The 19,885-nt window shown below is 38.7% G+C and overlaps 1 protein-coding gene across 1 annotated transcript; it reads left to right on the forward strand.

The window, feature by feature from the left end:
• The first annotated feature begins 1,894 nt into the window (after positions 1–1,894).
• On the forward strand, positions 1,895–19,455 carry tnksb (tankyrase, TRF1-interacting ankyrin-related ADP-ribose polymerase b). Its single transcript, XM_079448885.1, has 28 exons — positions 1,895–2,414; positions 3,991–4,215; positions 7,587–7,682; positions 8,566–8,602; positions 9,462–9,537; positions 10,970–10,990; positions 12,425–12,519; positions 12,637–12,703; positions 12,815–13,001; positions 13,083–13,201; positions 13,286–13,377; positions 13,514–13,592; positions 13,758–13,929; positions 14,010–14,089; positions 14,225–14,370; positions 14,446–14,611; positions 14,738–14,957; positions 15,037–15,146; positions 15,753–15,941; positions 16,214–16,451; positions 16,702–16,781; positions 16,861–16,981; positions 17,260–17,357; positions 17,443–17,517; positions 17,677–17,782; positions 17,935–18,121; positions 18,217–18,373; positions 18,529–19,455. The coding sequence occupies exons 1-28, from the start codon at positions 1,943–1,945 to the stop codon at positions 18,613–18,615; spliced, it is 3,798 nt and encodes a 1,265-aa protein (XP_079305011.1). The 5' UTR covers positions 1,895–1,942; the 3' UTR covers positions 18,616–19,455.
• Positions 19,456–19,885: the final 430 nt, after the last annotated feature.

Below are 19,885 nucleotides of genomic sequence, written 5' to 3' on the forward strand. Positions count from 1 at the left end.
AGAAAACAAACAAAAATTATTATGACCGCATTCAGTCATGTGAGGAAGAAAGTAGGCATACGCCCTCGTGAATTGTATGGTTTTACTAATGAGATAATAAGATCATCTCCATTTTGGCCTCTTTTCAATAACTGTGTAATTTATCATGTGTTATTGTCATGTGAGGTTTTATTTACCTCACTTTACGATCTAAAACCATAGAATTCAAAGAGTATTGTCTTTATCACATGACTTTATGCGTATTATCAGTGTGGTCAATCTGTGTATGTGTAATGTATTATAACATAATGCACAAGGAGGATTTTTTGGCTGACGGTTCGCTGGCTCCGCTGTCTTCGGAATCCTCACCATCACCTTTATTCCTCTCCGTTGCAGGAACTATACACAGAAACATCCCAATTATCTTTTTATGGTTCTTTTTTTATTTTATTTGAATTATCCAAAAATGTTTTTGAGGTCTTACCTTGTGAAGGAACGTCCCCGTGGCCCTCTTCACATTTGTGTGTTTGGTCATTATTTGCACTCTGGAAATAATCCTGTTGTTAGAATTGTCATCTGGGTTTACTAGTAATATTTTCTTTTTTAATTATCAAAAATAAAATTCAATAATAGTACATTTCAGTATAATATAAAATAGGTCTTATAAAATAGAACTTGTGTTCTGGTTGGAACAACATGAGTGTCGATAAATGATTATAAAATACTAATTTTGGATGAACCATTCCTTTAATATATCTTACCGTCGGTGACTTTCTCATCATCTTTCTTTTCTCCTCAGGAAGGGTTCTGTAATACCTGCAAATGGGTTGATTACATCATTTAACACATACAAATATAATGTACAAATGTTAATGAAAAATATATAAATACTTATAGGCCCATGTTTACAGACAAGATTTAGCTTAATCCAGTACTATGTCTTAGTTAAATTGCTTTTAATGAAATGCCTTATAGATAAATACATTACTGAGATAAAACAATAGCAATGACAGCTCATACATTCATTTTAGTCTTGGACTGGTCTTCAAAGTCCTGTTTGTGAAACCGGCCGATGTGTTTTAGACATTGGTTAACATAAAAATTGAACAATATTCCATTAATGATTTAACACGACATAATCTGACATCATTTTATATCAAATAATGTAATATATATCGTAGCCTATTTAGCATAAGGGCTTCAACTGTGTGCTATAGTGCTCTTCAGCTTCAATTGAGGTTTAACAAAAGCATTAAACGAGTATTAAACCTAAAAGTTTAATAATAGTGATAATTTATTCATTTTGAGAGTGTTCAAACTTGTATAAATGTTATGTTTTCATACATAGATTGTAAAGAGGGATTACCTCTTCAGATAGGAATCTTCTCCATCCTTCACTTTAGCTCCGGATGAAATGGGCATCTCTCCAGGTACATATTAAAACATGTAAAATACTAGACAAAGTTTTGAGATTACTTTACCAACCAGCCAAGTACAAGGAAAGTTGCTTTTAACCAAAATAATTACTTTTAAATACTGTCATTTCATTTCACCCCAACATCCGGAGGTCCTGCGGAACCATGGGGTGTTTTTTGTTGTTGTCTCCATAGCAACGGGTAAATATAATAGTTTTTTTGGTCAGCGAGCACAACTTGATTTCTAAAAATATCTCGTGTAGGTCCAAATAATACTTTAGTTCGTTTCATGCTGCAATTTAATCGAGATATAAATAGGCTTAATAAATTATTCATGCGCAAATGTGCCAGAAAATAACTAAAATACAAGATAATCAGACACAAACACTGTAAACTAATTCAAAAGATAATGTACAACAAACACATTCGCGAAAATAATAAATGAGTGAAATTTCTTCCACTGCCACAAAACCGGAAGTCTCCTCGCCCTTAGCGGAAGTGCAGCAGCTCCAGCTGTTATTGTTGACAGACGGAGCATCGGGGGGAAAATGGCGGTGTCCCGTCGATCCTCTCAGCATCAACAAAGCACCCTGCACCCGTCTCCACGCAACGCCGCGATCGTTTCTCCGCCTCCCGAATCGCCCTCCGCGATTATTCCCGATTCGACGAGTTTACTGAGCCCATCCGCGACCGGCGCAGCGGAATGCGGCGGAGCGACGACGGAGACCGCAGCGGCCTCCGCCTCTACTCCTCCAGACCGGCCCTCCACATCGGCGACCGACGCAGCGCTCGGCAGCTGCAGCAGCGTTAGCCCCAGCGCGACCGCGGGCGGCCAGAGCCCCGGTTCGGGGTCCACCAGTCCCGGCGAGGGAGTGTGCGGAGCCGGCGGGGCGTTCAGGGAGCTTTTCGAGGCCTGTCGGAACGGAGACGTGTCTCGCGTGAAGCGGTTGGTGGACTCGGTGAATGTGAACGCTAAAGACATGGCCGGCCGAAAATCAACACCGCTTCATTTCGCAGCAGGTCTGTGTGTTTTATTCTCGTCGTGTTTGTTTTCTTCGCGGTCATTCGGTTACTTAGATTTGTAGGGCTGTCGCGATAGTACGGTTTCACTACGCGGTTAATGCGACCAAATCGCGATAACGATACCTCCGCGGTATGTATCAAAACGTTTATAAAATGAATAAACTATGCCATCATGAAATTCTTTTTTTATTTTTTTTCCTAAAGTTTGTTACTGTTGTGTGCGAAATGTTTTATTTTGTGAACAGAGTAGTTTACAATATTACGATATGTGAAGAATTAACACGTTTTTGTGGTGTTAATATCGCGGTTATCGCCAATGGCGATATACCGTGACACCCCTAGCTGTAACATTTTGATTTGCCCTTTATAAAAGTAAAAAAGTATTTTTATGTATTATTTGTCTTTGTTGAATTTTTACAGAGAAATAAACCCCTTGAAAACACTCATATAATATAATATTTAATATACTTAGTACTGTAATATAACACTTTATTGTTTTTAACTATACTATAGCAGTTTTTACTACAAGTAAACACCCGTAAATTTAACTACACTTTATAGATTCACGGTAGCTGTAGCATACATGCTACCATTTACTATAGTAAATATTAAAGTATACTACCTTGGAGTGTAATATTGTATAAAACAATAACGATATTAATATAAGGACGCATTGTAGTTATATGGTGATATCTGTTGGAAATTGTGTAATTGATGGGACTGCCTTCCAAAAAATGAAAGAAATAACGTTTCCTGAGATGGTAATGAGATCTGTAAGACATTCGTATTTCATCATTGTTAGGCGTGTGACGCAACACTTATCTCACGAGAACGAGACAAGATTTTTAGACTTTAAAAAAAAAAAAGAAATCCACAATGATTCAATATATAAGCTATATTCAATATAAAGAGATGTGGTTGTCTTCTCGATATGCTTTTGCGTGGTGCTGGTGTAAGCCAATCCTCCTTCCGTCACTTACTGAACCCTTATAGCCTTCAGAGAAACGGTTAAAACTACATAAAAACATGATGTTTTATACTTACATTGCACATATGTAAGAGACCGATCACACCCCTAATAATTGTCATGTAATTGTTTTGTTTTCCATTTTTCTTCTGTAATAACATTTAGCTGGATTGTATCTATACACATTAAACTGTAGTTAGCAGTAATGTAGTACTGTTAAAATATCCTGTGTGGTGGTGGTTTTTTATCATGAATTATGAACTACTGACATTAGTTATGTGAATAGAAATACCCTGGTAATGAGATTTTTCAGCATTCGTAAGCAAATTAAGCGTGACCTCATATCGATTAACTCAAAGCAACGCTTTTTTTAAACTTTTAATGTGTTTGTGCCACACCACAGGACATTCTAACAACCTAGTGAGTTATGACTAGAAAAACATCATCAAAATAAAATGCAGTTGACGGCCTGGAAACTTGTAAAAATCTAGCAAACATTGGGCCATTGGGTTTGTTTAGTGATTATCGTATATGATATGTCAATCTTTTATGTAAATAGTTATTCTATACATTTTTAACTGGATTATCATGGTTGTTGTTTGTCAGGCTTTGGAAGGAAAGACGTGGTGGATCATCTCCTGCAGACCGGCGCAAACGTTCACTCGCGTGATGACGGCGGTCTCATCCCGCTTCACAACGCCTGTTCGTTCGGACATGCGGAGGTCGTGAGTCTGCTGCTGTGTAGCGGTGCGGACCCCAACGCACGAGACAATTGGAACTACACACCTCTGCACGAGGCGGCCATCAAGGGAAAGATAGATGTTTGCATTGGTAAGACTGAGCACGAGAAGTGCTTCTCTCCTCATAGGGATCCTGAAAGAGCATTTACATTTAATCAGACTTAATATTATCTACTTTAACCAACAGCCTGATCATTTAAAAATGCTTTAGTTATGAAACACAGCGATGGTCACGAGCGAATCATCATGACGATTGTGTGCGTTTGACAGCTCGTGTTGTGTCCTGCTGCAGTATTTTGTGGTGATTGTAATTTTGTTGCTCTGCAGTATTTTCTCTCCTGACTCCTGATGTCATAGTTCTGCTAAAATAAGCACTCTGGCTCGTCTGTGTAAGAGAGGAAAACTGGCATCTGTGAGGTTTATAATAGATATTGTCATTCAGAGTGTGTAGGGACCTTTAGGGATAGTGATCATCTGAAGATATCAGCATCTGTCAGCAGTGAAACCAATTGGCAGAAATCAAATATAAGTGTTTTTTTCTCTAATTCAGAGACAGAATACTTCATGGCAAAATTCAGGCAGACACAACTCTAGTGAAAATACTTTTTACAAAGTGAGCAAAACAATAAACATGCATAATTTAGGGCAGTCAATCCAGAACAAAAGTTTGTGTTGAAATAATATCTGTGCATATTCAATTTGTATTTATAAATAGAAAAACACGCGCATGCATATTTAGGAAACATTCAGATGTATTTTTACCGGTAATTGAAAATGTACATAAACGTTATTATGTCTTTTAAATGTATGCATGCATATATGTTATTATATATATATATATATGCATGCATGCATAATGTGTTTATAAACACAAACTAAATATGCACAGTACACAGACATTAATTATGTAAACACAAACCTTTATTCTGGATGTGATTCATTGTTGGCAGCCTTTTAATATATGTTTCTAGCTGTTTTCATAACAATATGTACTTGGAATATATGGGGATGTATAATATCTGTCACTGTGTGACACACACACACACGCTTATTATACCTACATTACATATATATATATATATATATATATATATATATATATATATATATATATATATACACAGTTGAAAGAAAAAGTATGTGAACCCTTTGGGCTTACTTGGATTTCTTCATAAATTGGTCATAAAATGTGTTCTGATCTTCATCTAAGTCACAACAATAGAGAAACACAGTCTGCTTAAACTAATACCGCACAAACATTATACGTTTTCATGTTTTTTATTGAACACAACATGTAAACATTCATAATGCAGGGTGGAAAAAGTATGTGAACCTTTGGGTTTAATAACTGGTTGACCCTCCTTTGGCAGCAACAACCTCAACCAAACGTTTCCTATAGTTGCAGATCAGACCTGCACAACGGTCAGGAGAAATTTTGGACCATTCCTCTTTACAAAAGTGTTTCAGTTCAGCAATATTCTTGGGATGTCTGGTGTGAATCGCTCTCTTGAGGTCATGCCACAGCATCTCAATCGGGTTGAGGTCAGGACTCTGACTGGGCCACTCCAGAAGGCGTATTCTCTTCTGTTGAAGCCATTCTGTTGTTGATTTACTTCTATGCTTTGGGTCGTTGTCCTGTTGCATCGTCCATCCTCTGGTTAGCTTCAGTTGGCGGACAGATGGTCTTAAGTTTTCCTGCAAAATGTCTTGATAAACTTTGGAATTCATTTTTCCATCAATGACAGTAATCCGTCCAGGGCCTGAGGCAGCAAAGCAGGCCCAAACCATGATGCCCCCTCCACCATATTTCACAGTTGGGATGAGGTTTTGATACTCAATTTTGGTTTCATCTGTCCACAGAATGTTTTGCCAGTAGTGCTGTGGAACATCCAGGTGCTCTTTTGCAAACTTCAAACGTGCGGCAATGTTTTTTTTGGACAGCAGTGGCTTCCTCCGTGGTGTCCTCCCATGAAGTCCATTCTTGTTTAATGTTTTCCTTATTGTAGATTTGTCAACAAAAATGTTAGCATCTGCCAGAGATTTCAGTAAGTCTTTAGCTGACACTCTAGGATTCTTCTTCACCTCATTGAGCATTCTGCGCTGTGCTCTTGCAGTCATCTTTACAGGACGACCACGCCTAGGGAGTGTAGCAACAGTGCTGAACTTTCTCCATTTGTAGACAATCTGTCTTACCGTGGACACATGGACATCAAGGCTTTTAGATATACTTTTGTAGCCCTTTCCAGCTTTATGTAAGTCAACAATTCTTGATCGTAGGTCTTCTGAGAGCTCTTTTGAGCGAGGCATGGTTCACATCAGACAATGCTTCTTCAGAACAGCAAACTCAAAACTGGTGTGTGTTTTTTATTGGACAGGGCAGTTTTAATGAACACATCCAATCTCATCACATTGATTGGACCCCAGGTTGGCTGACTCCTGGCTCCAATGAGCTCTTGGAGAAGTCATTAGCCTAGGGTTTCACATACTTTTTCCACCCTGCACTATGAATGTTTACATGTTGTGTTCAATAAAAACATGAAAACGTATAATGTTTGTGCGGTATTAGTTTAAGCAGACTGTGTTTCTCTATTGTTGTGACTTAGATGAAGATCAGAACACATTTTATGACCAATTTATGAAGAAATCCAAGTAAGCCCAAAGGGTTCACATACTTTTTCTTTCAACTGTATATATATATATATATAGGCAGACACTTTTATCCATAGATTCTAGTCATTGCGACTAATAAAGAAATGCAACTAAAACTGTGTTTGTATATACAATAATATATGCTTAGAATACACACTTCTAGGCCTTTATGTGACCTTTGGACCACAAAACCAGTCTTAAGTAGCACGGGAACATTTTAGGTAAAAGCCAAAAATACATTGTATGGGTCAAATTTTTTTATTTTTCTTTGATGCCAAAAGCCATTAGTATATTTAGTAAAGATCATGTTCCATGATTTTGTCAATTTCCTACCCTAAAAAATCTTTATTTTTGTGAGTGGATGGCCTGCTACATTGTCTCTGAATATCAACTTCAAAGCCAATATTGATATATATTTTGCACTCTCATATTCCAGAGCTTTAAACTGTTGTATCTCTGTTGTCATATCCTAACAACCCATACATCAGTAGAAAGCTTTATTATTCAGCTTTCAGATTATGTAAAAATCTCAATTTTGAAAATGTACCTATAAGGCCTATTTGTTGTCCAGGGTCACGTATAGTAATGTCTAATATCTGTAAGGTTTGCAGTAACTCAGCATGGTACTAGCAATGCTCGTGAGCTTGATTCCAAGCTAATACATGTATAGTTTGAATGCACTCTTTAGTACCTTTAGGTGTCTTCCGAATGCATCAATTGTAAATATCTGAATACTTTTGGTTGGCATTCATAACACAATAGTCTCTCACCGAGCATCTCTGCTGACTGTATTGCTTGATTCTGTTTTTTAAGTGTTGCTCCAGCACGGTGCCGATCCAAACATCAGAAACACTGACGGCAAATCAGCTCTGGATCTGGCGGACCCATCTGCCAAGACTGTTCTCACTGGTGAGCCAAACATAATCTACTAATCTATCCAAAGATGAAAAATCAGTCATTGTTTACTCACACTCATGTAACTTCATACCTATATAAATGTCTTTGTTACAATGAACACAGAGAAAGATATTTGAAAGAATGTTAGCACTTTTCTGTTCTGTGCCATCATCCACTCCAAATATTGTATTTTGTTGTTCTGTTGAACACTTAATGAGATATTTTGAAGAATTTAGGAAAACAAAGAGTTCTCATTTAAATAGATGCACAGATATGTAAGTTTTGGTTGATAATCGATCTTTAACATTGGAAGCCAAAAACTGATATATCGGCCGATATACAGTCTCTAGATATTAATATAAAATTCCTTAGACTGAAACAAACTGCTTTTATATGAAAACAAGGTAATCATTAGTTCTCTATTATTCCCCTGAAAATCATGTACCAAGCCTACTTTACACTAGTTAAAGATTATGTACCTTCAAACTTTTCTGGTATGTTTTTTATTCGACGAACAAATTAAAGGGCAAAGACAAAATTCTTCCAAATATATATTTTTTGTGTTAATTGGAGCAAATGTATACAGGGATGAAGTTACATGAGCGTGAGAAAATGACAAATTTCATGTATGCAAGCACACACATTTATATCGCATGTATGCAAGCACACACATTTATATCGCATGTATGCAAGCACACACATTTATATCGCATGTATGCAAGCACACACATTTATATCGCATGTATGCAAGCACACACATTTATATCGCATGTATGCAAGCACACACATTTATATCGCATGTATGCAAACACACACATTTATATCGCATGTATATGTTAACTATTCTATGTTAACAGTCGATTTGACTGTTAAGTTCTTTGTCTTTAACCTTCAGGTGAATACAAGAAGGACGAACTGCTCGAGGCAGCAAGGTAATTCAATTAAATTGTAAAGTAATGAATTCTATAATTAAATATGAATACTTTCATTAATATTTACCTTAATATTTGTCAAGCATTTTGTCAAAAATCTTTATAATATTAAACGTCTGTAGTGTATAAATCTGTCCATGTGTGAAGAGAATGTGAGTGTCGCATTGAATGTTGTGAGTGTTAACGTGTCCTGACTCTTTTAGTTGGTTGTCAAGCTTAGTTCGAGATATGGCTCGGATCATTACATCATTGAACAAATGGTCATGGGTTAGGGAATTTCTAGGCTTTTTTGCTAATGTTTCTTTAAAAGCTGGTGTAAATGTGCTCTGCTCCCATGCAAAATGAGAACGCTTGCATACAAATTTGTGTGTTGAATCAATTCAGTTTATCTCCTTTGTGATGTCTTTGCAAAGATTCACAAATAACGTTTTATTCATAGCAAAGAATAGACACCATTTGTAATCTAACACAAAAGTTAATTGGGTGGCATTCTATTTGTTGCTGTTTGATCCTTTAACTGTAAAAATAATACAATGATATTTTATGCAGAAATGCAGTCGTCTTAGCACCACCCTTGAACACCTCCTTAAATAGTTTTCAATGACCTGAAATAAAAAAAGAATTTGCTCACCAATTTTGAACCTTAAGATTTAAGAAGGCGTCCTTTTGGATTATGAATTCAATTATGTACGTGTAAACAAAGGTCTTTTCAAGGGAAACTCCGATTTACATGATACCATCCTATAATGATGACACATATATGGGGATTTTCTCTGAATGACACTTGTTTCTAATGAAGAATGAGTGTGTAAGCTGATATTCCTGTCTGTGTCTGTTTGTAAACCTTTCGTCCTCTCAGGAGTGGAAATGAGGAGAAGCTGATGGCTCTTCTGACTCCACTAAACGTCAACTGTCACGCCAGCGATGGACGCAAGGTAATACTGATTTAAATCTTTATTTATTCAGTGCGTAGTTGTTACCGGTAATGTTTAATAAATACAAAACAATGTCAACAATAATTTGTTATTAATGTGATATATAAAATATAGATGCTCAGCGTAGTAAGACATCTTATGTTTAATGTTCCAACACTCCTCATCTGTAAGAGTAACATGCTCAGTATGAAATAAAGGAAGTGACATCATCATTATTTTCTGTGGTTGTGTAAATGAATTAGATGTAGGTCAAGTCGATGCTAAATTCCCTTGTTTAGTTTTGTTGTCCTGTATTTCTGTGTGTTTTTTTTAGGTCAGCAGCTCTGAACTAGCTTCATCCATAATGAGTTCACGTCTGGACGTGGTCGTTCTTGTTATTTTAACATCTAGGCCCTCTTGTTTTTTCTGAGCTTGTTTTTCTTAGATCTTCTGTCATCCTCGATCCTCTGTCAGGTCGATCCTGAGCGCATTAGAAGGGGTCGTACTTTAGACTACAGTCTCTTGGTTTAGTGTAGTGCTGTTGATGTTGCGTAACAATTAATCGCTAATTATAATTTTAACCGATTAATCGATCGATTGCCGATTAATCATCTTAAACACAAATGCGCCTGGTAATCATGTAAAACTGCATTTCTGATCTGATGCTAAATTCAGAAATGATTCTAGGGCTGTCGAATGATTTATCGCGATTAATCGCACCCAAAATCTCAGTTTACATGATATATTTCTGTGCACTGTGCATATTAAATTTGTATTTATAAACACTTACACATACAAATATATGTATGCAAATTTAGAAAATAGCTACATGTATATGTTTTTTTATTTAGCAATATTTTGAGATTGGATTGATACATTTATAAAAAAGTGTTTATATTTCTGTTAAATATATGCATTAATGTGTGTTTGTTTATAAATAGAAATTAAAATGCACAGTACACAGATACATTATGTTAACACTTGGGATGCGAATAATCGTTTGTCAGCCCTAAATGATTCTTCGCATAATTATTTTGATAGTTTCGATTTTTGATTAAGACTTAATAACGTTATTAATAATTGATTAATAGTATTCTTGAAGATGTATGTCTAGTATAGTGTGAAGCATTTATGCAGTAATTGTACATGCGTCACACTGTTTTTGGTGTCTTAACCTCTTACAATTTCAGGCGCACAGAAAATTTTGAGGCGATTTTTGTGTAAAATGAGCATTTATTTGAATGTGTAAAACATGTGTACATTTCTGTGTTAGCTGATTCTTTTTGTCCATTGAGATAAAGTACTATTACAGTATGACTTTTTTACATTATTAAGATGTTTAAGGTTGTTGATTTAAATAGACTACAAACGCCAGAGTCGGCTCAGATGAAAACAATGTTAGTTCATAGCTAATATTTTGTTTTGTTTTGTTTTTTGATCTGGCGACATTCAGTCAACATCACAAAAAATGCTGGTAAGTTTATCTTGTGAAACAGAAAACTGTTTTATTTGGTCTTCCTGTGACTTTTATTTTCTTTATTTCGACCGTAAAAAAAACCATCCATATGCTGGTTTACACCTCAAGCGCACAGAAACCTGCTTTACCGTCTGCTGGTCACAATCCATCAATCAACCAATAGCGCTGCCAACATTCGGTTGACTTCTGCAGTCCTTGTAATTGACTTCTTCAGTTAGTTTTCACAGTATTTCTGGGAATGATCTTCCTTTGCTAGATCTCCACCTCTAAACCCCACATCCGCACTTCATCTCTCACTCTTTTGATTCAGTTTGTTTGATATGTTGTGATCAGCACGCATGCTTTTCGAGATGCCGGAATGCTCCGAGTGTTTAACTCCTGACTTCTCTAGCATAAACACACAATGGATGCAAACAGAAGTCAGGTTGCTTGTGCCGCACTCGACTACAGTCTTCATTTATATTTATAACGTTACCTCTCCATTCTGCATTAAATAATAATATTATTCCAGCTCGGAATGCATCATTTGATTGAGATCACTAAACAGTTGTGTTCAGATGGGTTGTTTTGCTGTTGTCGAACCTTTAAAAGCATGTCACTTTTATATATCTCACTGCATGGAAATACATTTCTAACTTTAGCGCTCCGACTCCAATAAGTTATTGATTTATCGAATCACCTGCGGTTAGCTTTTCTCACACCAGCCATCTAGATTCATCCGTTATTTTCAGAATAAACGTGGGTAGGGCTACTAACACCAATAATATTAAAATACGCCATGAATAAATTCACGAATATAAAGATCCATTCCAGTCCACCATAGATTCTTCCAAAATGTTTGATGATGTGATCAGAATAGGTGTCGATATTTATATTAGAGGTTTGGGGTGATGAGCACCTATCTGAATTGTGCTTTGCTGTGTCCCAATTCGCCTACATATGCCCTTAAAGGATGTCCTGCTTTTATTATGGGAAAGTATATACATTTTAGTGCGTAGCAAAACTGTACGCACGCACTGGAACCAACTAACACGAAACGGAAGTGGCCGTTGTTTTACAATTCTTTTTATTAAGATTAAAGTAGAACTCTTCTTTGCATTTAGGTTTTTATTAATTCATTATTTCGTATGTAATGTTTACTGTATACTTACATTTATTCATGTATTGAAGCATCTTTTATTTAAATGTATTAATGCATTGTAACTCGCGGTGAGTTAAGTATACATGGATTCACACTTTGAATTTCGCCGGAAACAGTAGATCATACGGATACTTTGAGAATACTCATTTCAGCATACTACGATCTGGGACATACATCTATTTTCGAATACTATTTAGGACGGATAGTATGCCAATTGGGTCGCAGCATTTAATTTTGAAATAGTTTAGTTTTAAATATGTTACTGATATTTTTCATGTTGTCTTTTACAGTCGACCCCTCTTCATCTGGCCGCCGGTTATAATCGCGTTCGTATCGTGCAGTTACTGCTGCAGTACGGCGCTGATGTACACGCCAAAGACAAAGGGTGAGCGGCGCTTACGGCTTTCGCCTCTAAATCGAATGCGCGTCAAGTCGCGAGTCATCAAGAATTCGTAATTCGTGATCTTTAAATGATCTTGCGCTCTTTTTCTCTGTCTCTCAGGGGTCTTGTTCCTCTCCATAACGCCTGTTCTTATGGTCACTATGAGGTCACAGAGCTCCTGTTGAAGGTAAACTTTATTCAAGATTATATTTGTGACGTCTATAAGAATTTGTCCCACGTTTTTAGAGATCTTTGAGATTTACTGTATAGTTCTAATTGTTTTCCTGTATTTTTCTAGCACGGGGCGTGTGTTAACGCTATGGACCTATGGCAGTTCACCCCGCTGCACGAGGCAGCCAGTAAGAATCGAGTGGAGGTGTGTTCACTGCTGCTGGCTCACGGTGCCGACCCCACGCTACTCAACTGTCACGGCAAGAGCGCCGTGGACGTAGCGCCCACACCTGAACTCAAAGAGAGACTCACCTGTACGTAGCGTTTGCGTTGTATTCCTACATGATCTTCGGTTTGTTATGCATGTTTGACCTTTCACACTTTCCATCATCCAGATGAGTTCAAAGGTCACACGCTGCTTCAAGCAGCCCGGGAAGCGGACATGGCGAAGGTCAAGAAGACGGCGCAGGAGATCATCAGTTTTAAGCATCCTCACTCACACGACTCGGCTCTGGTGAGCACAGCGCCTTGGTTAACTTTGAGATTTAAAGATGCAATGAACTCAGATCTTTTATGACGGGTTGTGTTTTTTCCACAGCACTGCGCCGTGGCGTCTCCTCATCCCAAACGCAAACAGGTCACAGAGATGCTGTTGAGGAAAGGTGCCAACATTCACGAGAAGAACAAAGAGTGAGTGCTCGGACTTGTTTCAAGACACATGTTTAAATCCTTTAGATATAAGACGAGGGAATGGAGCCCAGGGATTGGAGAGCGGATCTGTTTCTTGATCTCCATCCATCTCACATTTCCTCTTTTCTCTTTCTAGCTTTATGACTCCGTTTCACGTAGCGGCCGAACGGGGTCACAACGACGTGCTTGAAGTCCTGCAGAAACATGGCGCAAAGGTAAAAACAACTTTTACGCACCTTTTTGTTAGTCCGTTTATTGTAAATAGTTTATCGATGTGGGTTCTCTTTTTAAAATATGTTTGCCTTCATTATCTTCATTAATAATAAGAGGGCATTACAAGGTTTCAGTTTTACGACCTGCGATCTCATGTGTTCGTGTAGGTGAACGCTGTTGACACTCTTGGACAGACGGCTCTGCACAGGGCGGCCCTCGCCGGACACATCCAGACGTGCCGACTGTTGCTGAGTTACGGAGCCGACCCGTCCATCATCTCTCTGCAGGGCTTCACCGCCTCACAGATGGGCAATGAAGCTGTTCAACAGATACTCAACGGTAGTAAGGCATTGAAATCGAGAATATATGTCATCATTCAAAAGAAATGCTGAGTAAATGTGATGTATTTATTTCTCCAGAGAACATTCCTCCTCGTAATTCAGATGTGGATTATCGGTTTCTAGAGGCGGCTAAAGCCGGAGACCTCGACACGGTGAAGGTAAACATGGAGGTTTTATTCGTGTCCTAATGAAACGGCATAAGAAAGATTGTAAAGTGAAAACCTTTCAAATAGAAATAAAATGATTTGTAGATTTCAGAATAGATTTGAGAAAGCTCATTGTGTCTCCCGCAGCAACTGTGCTCACCACAGAACGTGAACTGCCGTGATCTGGAAGGACGTCACTCCACCCCGCTACACTTCGCTGCCGGTTACAACCGCGTGGCCGTTGTGGAATACCTGCTGCATCACGGGGCCGATGTTCACGCTAAGGATAAAGGGTACACGCTTCTTCTGTCTAAATGGTCTGTTGTGATCGGACAGTCTGGTATGATCTGACTTTTCTGTTTCTTCAGGGGTCTCGTCCCTCTGCACAACGCCTGTTCATACGGACACTATGAGGTGGCGGAGCTGCTGGTGAGACACGGAGCGTCAGTGAACGTGGCAGATCTTTGGAAGTTCACACCACTGCACGAGGCCGCAGCCAAGGGCAAATACGAGATCTGTAAACTACTGCTGAAGGTTAGAAACATCATCTCACCTGGAGAGAGCATGCATGACAGCACGTCAGGATTACTTTGGAGTTCGGTTTTATTCTCTGATGAATTGGCGACTGTTGTTGTAAACAAAATGACTATGTCTGTGCAGCACGGTGCAGACCCGTCGAAGAAGAATCGTGATGGTAATATGGCTTTAGACATGGTGAAGGACGGCGATACAGACATCCAGGACCTACTGCGTGGAGACGCCGCCCTGCTGGACGCAGCCAAGAAAGGGTGTCTGGCCCGCGTACAGAAACTCTGCAGTCCGGAGAACATCAACTGTAGAGACACGCAGGGCAGAAACTCCACGCCACTGCATCTCGCTGGTAACGCATCTCAAAAATATCAAAAAATGGATCTCAACCTTCAGTCGTTTGATGTATTCACGTGTTTTTTATTTGTCAGCTGGTTATAATAACCTGGAGGTGGCCGAGTATCTCCTGGAGCACGGAGCAGATGTTAATGCGCAAGATAAAGGAGGTTTGATTCCTCTGCATAACGCCGCTTCATATGGGGTGAGAGAAAGACAGAAGATCTTTGTCTTTGTTATGAAAGATGCGTTTCCTGGAATTAAACCGTATGAACCATGCCACAGAATAATTTATTTATTTCAATTATTAATTACAATACAGCAAAAATTAAGGCATTTTACACAATCTGTGCTATTTTATTCTGTGTATTTGAAACAAAATAATGTGCACTTTGTCCTGCGTAACATTCCCATTCATCTCACTTACGAGTCAAAATCTGGGGTAATAATGCAAGAACAGTTTTACAGTGTTTAGTCACTATTATGTACAACAGGATTTACGTTTTGGTGCGATTAATGCTGGGTTCACACCAAACGCTCAATTGCTCGAAGGAAAAGTTGTTTTATTTTCGTGTGAGTGACATGATCTGACAAATATTCAGCCTGCGGCGAGTTAGCGTCTTTCCACGTCTTTGCATTGACTTTGTATGTAATTTACTTGCACAAAACGTTTAATTCGCGTTTGGTGTAAACCCAGCGTAAATAAGAATTGTTATTTGAGGCAATAAAAACAAGTTGTGCACCATGACCACTCATTTTCTTTCCCTGTAAAATGTGAATTTGATGTCAAAGCATTGTCTACTTTGTCCAGCATGTGGATATTGCCGCCTTGTTGATCAAGTTCAACACGTGTGTAAATGCGACGGATAAGTGGGCGTTCACGCCGCTGCATGAAGCTGCACAGAAGGGCCGGACGCAGCTGTGTGCGCTTCTGCTGGCTCACGGTGCCGACCCCACCATGAAGAACCAGGAGGGACAGACGGCACTGGATCTGGCCACGGTACACAACCCAAACCAAAGAAATCTAAACATGCAGACGTGTGAAATTAACAGCAGACCTTTCTTTTACTTGATCAGAAAACAACATCTAGTGCATCACAATCTAGATTAAATTGATGCAACAGAAAATGAACCAATGAATGTTGGTTTAGACGATGTTTTCTAAGCAGAGAAGGATATTCCATGAGTGCTGTCAGCGAATGAGGATTTTGGTTTCTGTTTGAATAGTTTTATTGATTATAACCCTGGTTGGTGGTTATTGATGTTTGTTAGGCCGATGACATCCGAGCGCTGCTGATGGACGCGATGCCCCCTGACGCTCTGCCCAGCTGTTTTAAACCGCAGGCCACCGTGCTCAGTGCTACTCTGATATCACCCGCCTCCACCCCCTCCTGTCTGTCAGCCGCGTCCAGCATCGATAACCTGTCGGGACCGCTCTGCGACGGGGCCAGCGGAGGAGCCACGGGACCTGCTGACGGAGCTTCTGGAACAGAGAGGAAGGAAGGAGATGGTGAGATGAAGATAAGAAATTAGGGATAAGAGTTAAAGCAAGCGATTGTGCGTTTGTGATCTATCACAACTAAGGAATCTTTTCAGACATTGCAAAAAAAGAAATGACGTTAATTGTTTTTACAACTTGACAGATTCACGTCATATTGCTATATACATAGTGTTTAGTTTATGTGATCTGCTTCTAGGTTTTGTTTTCTTGTAAATATGCATTTATATTTTCTTCTGAAACGTATTCTTTTGTCCCGAAGCTGTCCTGGATATGAATATCTCACAGTTCCTGAAGAGTTTAGGTCTCGAGCACCTCCGGGACATCTTTGAGAGAGAACAGGTAAGAGAGCTTCTGGGTCTCATGTGGTATGATGTTGATATCTTTCATCACGTGTTTGATGGTGTCTGTCCTCCGTTAGATCACTCTGGACGTGTTAGCCGATATGGGCCACGAGGAACTCAAGGAGATCGGCGTCAACGCTTACGGACACCGACATAAACTCATCAAAGGCATCGAAAGGCTGCTGGGAGGACAGCAGGGTGAGGAACATCAAACCAATTCAACTTGTTAAAGATATTTTTTTATCGCTTTTGTATTTATTTATATAACTAGATGTGCGATAACTAACCAAAGCTCGAGGATGAAATTAGGAGCTAGAAAACTATGGTTTATGGAGTAACTGCAATAGTATGCTTTTAAGATTTAAGTCTTGAATTTTGCTGTTTTTATTAGATGAGTTGAAAGGGCCCCAATGCATACACAGCGATATACGTTTGTAAAAAGTTTTATGAGGAAAGTATGCGCTTTAATCCCACAGGCGCAAATCCATACCTGACGTTCCACTGCACCAACCAGGGCACGGTGCTGATCGATCTGGCCATGGATGATAAAGAGTTTCAGTCTGTGGAGGAAGAGGTGAGACTCATCGAGTTCTCTGTTGCTCCATACAGCCTCTGCTTTAGATGTGTGTGTGTGAGGGATTTTGATTTTGTACCCACAGTTGCAGAGCACAATCCGAGAGCACAGAGACGGAGGAAACGCAGGCGGGGTTTTCAGTCGATACAATATCATCAAGGTAAATCGCACCGATTCGCCTCAACAGATATCGAATATGAGGTCTTTTATAGAACTCCGCCGCGAGTGTTTCATTGAGGTCGACGCATTAATGTCACGCATATTTGTTTCCAAGTCTCTTTTGGATGCACTTTCGAACTGAACTGTCTTGTGCATGCAGATCTCGAAGGTGGTGAATAAGAAACTGAGGGAGAGATATGCACACAGACAGAAAGAGATCTCCGACGAAAATCACAACCACCACAACGAGCGCATGCTCTTTCACGGTAAATCTCACACCAACAATCTGATACTGTTATAAGATCTGTCTAGGCGAAAAGCTTTTTTCCTTCTGTAAATGTAGATGTTACTACATAAAATCGTTCAATATGAAACGTTGGATAAATTCCTTGGTCTATTTAACACATTTTCGTTTCAGGATCTCCGTTTATTAACGCCATCATCCATAAAGGCTTCGATGAGCGTCATGCTTATATCGGTGGCATGTTTGGAGCCGGTATATATTTTGCAGAGAATTCCTCTAAAAGCAACCAGTATGTGTATGGAATCGGGGGTGGGACCGGCTGCCCCACTCACAAAGACAGATCCTGTTACCTGTGCCATAGGTAAACAGGCACACCCATTTAACCCCTTGTGGTTTTTGTAAAAAAGAATTGTGAAAGTGGCATATTTAGATATTCTGTTTCGTGTTTTACCACAGGCAGATGTTGTTTTGTCGCGTAACGCTGGGAAAGTCCTTCCTGCAGTTTAGTGCCATGAAGATGGCCCACGCACCCCCGGGACATCACTCGGTGATCGGCCGTCCCAGCGTCAACGGCCTGGCCTACGCGGAATATGTGATCTATCGCGGAGAACAGGTAAACGAGACCTTGAACATCATCATACATGTTCATTTTTGTTATCTTAAGTACAGTGAGATATTGCATTTAAGGTAACTCTGTCATGTAAACGCGGCATTGTGAGATGAAGGGTTTGCAGGGGGTGTTAATGCGTTCGTTCACTTTTTTTTCAGGCCTACCCAGAGTATCTCATTACTTACCAAATAGTGAAGCCGGACAGCACGCCTCAGTCCTCCACAGGAGCAGAACAGAAGTCATAGTCAACACACTGTTTCTACACTCGCTCGCTCACTCTCGCTCACTCTGTTGTTGCACAAAGGAAATGTGAACTGTACCATTTAGCCACGTCTTACCCATGGAATTCCCATGTATGAATTATGAATTTGCACTTTTAAGAACAAGTTACTTAAGTTATTTGAAAATAGTTGCATTGTGAAGTCTAATGTACAGGTAGTATAAAGTAAACATGTAAAACTGACTGTGTTTAACGATGCTGTTTGAGTTGTATTTTGTTGTGATCTAAGCTTTGTGTTTTTATTATTTAGCCCTGATACTCTCATAAGTAAAGTATACTTAACATGTACGCGATGTTGAATCAGTAGTCATTTTGGACACGCTTATAAAGGTATCATTTCTGTTTGACAAAAGCTTTTTTGTTGAGGAGAAAGGGTCTGTAGACTATAAAAAGGTAGGGGAAATATTATCTTATAAGCCCTTTGACCGAGTTTCAAAAAATGTTATGGTATCGCTATGAAAGACTATTTGTAGCAGACTTTTTGAAGAGTGAATGCTTTTCTTTAAAGATCCACTTCAGACCGTCGTTCCTATGCATCAAGGACATCTGCTAAAGGTAGACAATAAAACATCCCCTTTTTACATGAAGCGTTCTTCTTCCCTTTAGTAGTAATGGACCATATCATTACTCTTAGACTTTTACTTTGAAATATGCCTGACATTTTTACTGAAATCAGAAAATACAGAAATTAATTTAAATTAAAAGAATTAAATTTACAAAATAGACATTCAACATGCAACACAAAAGGCTCAACACATTGCAAATATCATGATAAATAATAAACAATCGCAAAGTAAAGAATTTTTTTCTGTGTGTTTTATTTTTATTAACACAATATACATAAGATGTACATCAAGTATACATACTCTATAAATATACATATTCTATGACAGTCACAAAAAGCCAGAGTCCAATGTCCATTATTAAACAATTTGATATTTATAAAAAATATTTCAAGTCTTTGCTTTATTATTAACCGTGCTTTCCAGACTTAACCTCCTGAAGAAAATAAGGGACATTCGGCATAGAACCTGTCCATTTTTCCTTATGTATGTGAAATCTTCCCAAAATGATTGACAGTTGTACAAGATAATTGAAGTTATTGTTATTTTCACTGGAAAAATATATAAACAACAATCAAAAACATTTTAACTTGCATATAATGTCTGTTTTCTTTCTAATAAAGTTTTCCATATCCACCCAAAAAATCTTAAAATGCAATTATGAGACGATAT

Source organism: Barbatula barbatula (genome assembly GCF_947034865.1).
Source record: "Barbatula barbatula genome assembly, chromosome: 2".
Lineage (NCBI taxonomy): Eukaryota > Metazoa > Chordata > Actinopteri > Cypriniformes > Nemacheilidae > Barbatula > Barbatula barbatula.